Source organism: Priapulus caudatus, unplaced genomic scaffold (genome assembly GCF_000485595.1).
Source record: "Priapulus caudatus unplaced genomic scaffold, Priapulus_caudatus-5.0.1 Scaffold1260, whole genome shotgun sequence".
Classification (NCBI taxonomy): domain Eukaryota; kingdom Metazoa; phylum Priapulida; class Priapulimorpha; order Priapulimorphida; family Priapulidae; genus Priapulus; species Priapulus caudatus.
The window spans coordinates 26,215-30,194 of record NW_014578321.1 but is presented as its reverse complement, the minus strand read 5'-3'; the positions used below and the strand labels follow the sequence as shown (position 1 = coordinate 30,194).

At 45.1% G+C, this 3,980-nt stretch overlaps 1 protein-coding gene across 1 annotated transcript in view; it reads left to right on the top strand.

Annotated features, from left to right (window-relative positions):
- Window positions 1-2,695, top strand: part of LOC106816005 (flotillin-2-like) — a 12,282-nt gene extending 9,587 nt beyond the window's left edge. Inside the window, exons 4-5 of the mRNA XM_014820537.1 lie at window positions 451-597; window positions 1,172-2,695. Coding sequence (XP_014676023.1) covers window positions 451-597; window positions 1,172-1,201 — 177 coding nt within the window. The 3' untranslated portion in view covers window positions 1,202-2,695. The remainder of the gene's footprint in view (window positions 1-450; window positions 598-1,171) is intronic.
- Window positions 2,696-3,980: the final 1,285 nt, after the last annotated feature.

Here is a 3,980-nt window from a genome sequence, read left to right as displayed (position 1 = left end):
GCGTGGTGCGCGGGGGAGACGCTCGTATTACCCAGCGTGGTGCGCGGGGGAGACGCTCGTATTACGTCTGCTGTTGTCGTCGCGGCGACGATGCATCGTTGTTGTCGTCGCTGCGGCAACAATGCGCGTTCGAGCTCTGGATCTAGATCTAGGCGCGTAGCATGATAAGGGATGTTAGTAGTGTATTGCGATTACGTTGCTTTTGTCACTAGTTAACTAGAACAATTTCCATTTGCGAGTACGCGATATTTGTAGCCGATGGGTGTTGAAGTGCTGAAAACTAGCATTGCAGAGTTGGCAATCGAACCCGCGAAAGACATACACTTGTCATCAGTACGTTCCAACCGGGTATCTCCGCGATTGACCGGTATGCCACGCAGGGGGCGCCACTGCGGCAGAGCGGAGCGTGACTAACCCGCGCGCGCGCGCACGTTCTTGTGTTTCACGCAGATCGCGGCTGAGCTGGCAGCGCCGCTCGCGCGCACGGACTCGATCGTGCTGCTGGGAGGCGACGATCGCGGCACGTCAGAGATGACGCGGCTGCTCAGCCAGATCCCGCCGTCCGTGCAGGCGCTGACGGGAGTCGACCTGTCGCAGGTACGTACGTCGTTATCACACCTGCCGCAGGTACGTCGTTATCACACCTGCCGCAGGTACGTCGTTGTTCTTATACCTGTGCAGTTATCACACCTACACCTATCATAGGTATGTCATCGTCCCACAAAAATTCTCTGCCACCAAACATCCTCATCTGCCACTGCCCACACCACCACCTTACAGGAACTAGCTCCTATCCTTACATGTACAGAGATGCCAACCACTACGATTTATCCGTATTTTATACGAATTTCTATTCCTTTTGCACCACTACGACCAGTTTGTATCAGGAGTAGATAATAGGGAATTTCCTATTATCTACTCCTGGTTTGTATCAAACTACGAATTTCACTGTGATCAAAAATATTTTTGTTGTTGTCAATTATTGTCATTTTTGACCCTCAGAATGCAGGAAATTGCATCTCAGAATCAAAAAAATTTCCGGTGGGCATGCCGGACCCCCCTAGCAAACTCGGGTCACGTACTAATTTGATGGCCAGAAACTACAGATTTATTCAAATATGTGTTGGCATCTGTGCATGCAGCCCTCCGTAACAACGTCAAACTGCTGCAGGTACTGAAGCAAGTCCCCGGAGCAAAGTAAACGACCGGGCGCACGCGCGTCAAGTGCTAAGGGATGGATCGCGAGTGACTGTTCGGAACAGGCGGAGACTTGGAACCACGGATGTCGTCGATCGTCATCCGAATCGATTTTCGACGAAAAATCCTCTCGGAGTAGCGCGTCACGACACCTGGTGGCCGCAATCGGTACCGAGTCGGCGTACGCGGCTTGAGGTTTGTCATTGGGATGTAAAACGTTCACACTTGCCTTTTTGGAGAAGGTTTCCGGAACCGAGACTCCTCATCGTTACTGATTAAGGAAACGCAAATATGCAAATTGAATGTTGGTGGACAGATTCGCCGCGTTTCAGCCCTCTGGATTTTACCTCGCAATTCATGTGGCATGAAATGTTGTTTTTATACACGTTTTTCTCTTCGTTTGCGAGAGAAGTCGTCATCGCTAAATCGAAGCGAGGAGTCGTGTGTTTGTGAGCTCTTCCCTTAGTGTTGCGTTTTCCTCTTATATGTTTAAACCCTCGTCTTCTTGTTGCTGCTGTAGTGTGAAGATTTCTACCATTGCAGGGGAAGAGATTTATCGTTTAGATCAAAGAAGTCTGATAGATTTTGTGCGTTCAAAATTAAGGAGTCTACAGTCTGAAGTTGATGGCTACCACTAACAGTAATACAGCGGAGAAATCATCTCAAAATAGCATAAATTATCGTATCGCTGTTGTCTGCTGTACATGATTGCTTTTGGTATTTTTAAAATCGCATTCAGCATTAGTGTACGGTGAACAACAGTAACGCACTAATTTATGATGTTTTTCTCATCATTTTCGTGCATTATCGTTTAAAAGTTGAGTCATCAACTTCCGTCTGTGTATTTTGGAATCTCGGTTACGTATAGCAGAATTTTTAAGGGAGTCGCACCAGTAACGACCGACGTCAAGTCAGCGAACCCAACAGTAAAAAACATTGACATTGACATTGACAGTTTGACATTGAACGTTAATTTCGTACCTAGGTAACCCTGTCGTTGCCGTGTTTGGTGACCAGATATCGTAGCATAATTAAACTCATGTAGTGAGTGGTAAGCCTTAAGTTTCCTACGTCTTCGACTGGATTATACGCAACTAGTCTATACTAGAGAGCCACGAGTCGAAGGTGTGTAAAGCTAAGGCACTCTCATCTCGGAATCTCACGAGGAGGGAACGAATCGTCTTCGGTTAGATTTTATTCGTCATCGCGGTTCGTTATACGCGACCGCTCTTTTTTAATTTTTAAACTACGTAATGCATGAAATTATTCCCCCCCTCCCTAACTCATCTCACGAGAATCTCGTAGGTTTCCATGATAACGGTATTCGTGTAAATATGTGGTGGAATTAGAATGACGCCCCCGTAACGTGTCTTAGTATAATAACTAGATGTTTGTTGCTAGCGTCATGAGAACGTAATATCAGGGGTTATGACAAAATTTATTTGACATAACAATGACAATTATTTAACACAATAAAGACAATTATTTTACATAATAATGGCAAGTTTAATGGAATTTTTTTTGTCATTATTAACCCCTGATAATATATATATATGCATATATATATATACATATACCTAGTATTCTCTAGTGTCAGGGTAGCTCTACCCATGTAGCTCTTTGCTCCCGCTATACTGCGGTACCCATCGCTCACCATGTAGAAGGAGGGCAGAACTACGAGGTGGTAGTATAGAGTTGGCATCCTTAGTGCAATGAGCCCGCAAGTATCGCATAGAGAGGTTCGCGCATGCAGACGTCGATATTAGCATCAAAATAACTCAAAACGTATATTAATTAACGTAAATACTTTTAACTCGACAAGGATAGTTAGTGTATAGGCGTCGGACTCGCCGAGGCGGCGAGTGGAGAGGCGCGGCGGCGGAGTTGGCGTAACAGTATTCAGGTTTGCTTGCTTGGAGTCGGGCTCCCGACCTTTATGCGTACATGTGTGTGTGTGTCGTGTGTAGTGTGCGTCGTGTTCTAAGAGCGCGTGTGAATGTGTAACCCATCAAAGTACGTTGTCTCCCTCCCACCCACGCACACACACACGTAGACTTATTTCTAGTCATTGTTGTTGTTGTTGTTGAAACAACGGAGAATCGAAATTATTTTCGTCGTTTTTTTTCGTGGAGTGGTTATAGCCGTTATTAGAGCGATATTAATTAGTGTAATTAGTAATTAGCGATTAGAGGCGCGGCGGCGCGACGATTGCACGCGGCAGCTTTCCTTCTTCCTCTCGTTAGTTTCTCCGTCTCGTCAGAAGACAGTGTGGCGAGTCATGTCAGAGTTTTAGCTACGCCTTAAAGTTGTGTTCTGACGACAGCTGCTCAGAAGGAGAAACTCAGGAGATTACTATCTCTCTAGCACCACTTGTTTTAGGAGAAACAATCGTAGTCACAACGCTCCCTGGTGTCACGCATGTGAACTAATAGCACTGACTCAGAGCAATGGAGCTATATACATATCGAGAGTAGGCCTACCATAATAGAAATTTGTTTTCCATTATGGTACTCTTGATACATGTATGTATATATGTACTTATATATATTATATGTATATATATAGCGCTATATGTTATGCTTGGGGGCTTGTTCAGTGGGCAGGCTGTCGTGTGCAGGTGTGCGCCATCGTCGCTGTTATGGTTTGAGCGTTGCACAAAATTCGTTATATGATCTAACCGTTTTATATAGAGTCAGTTTTCTATACTATCGTTTAAGAGTTGTGTGCGCGCGTGCGTCCCCTACATATATATATATATATATATATATATATATATATACGTA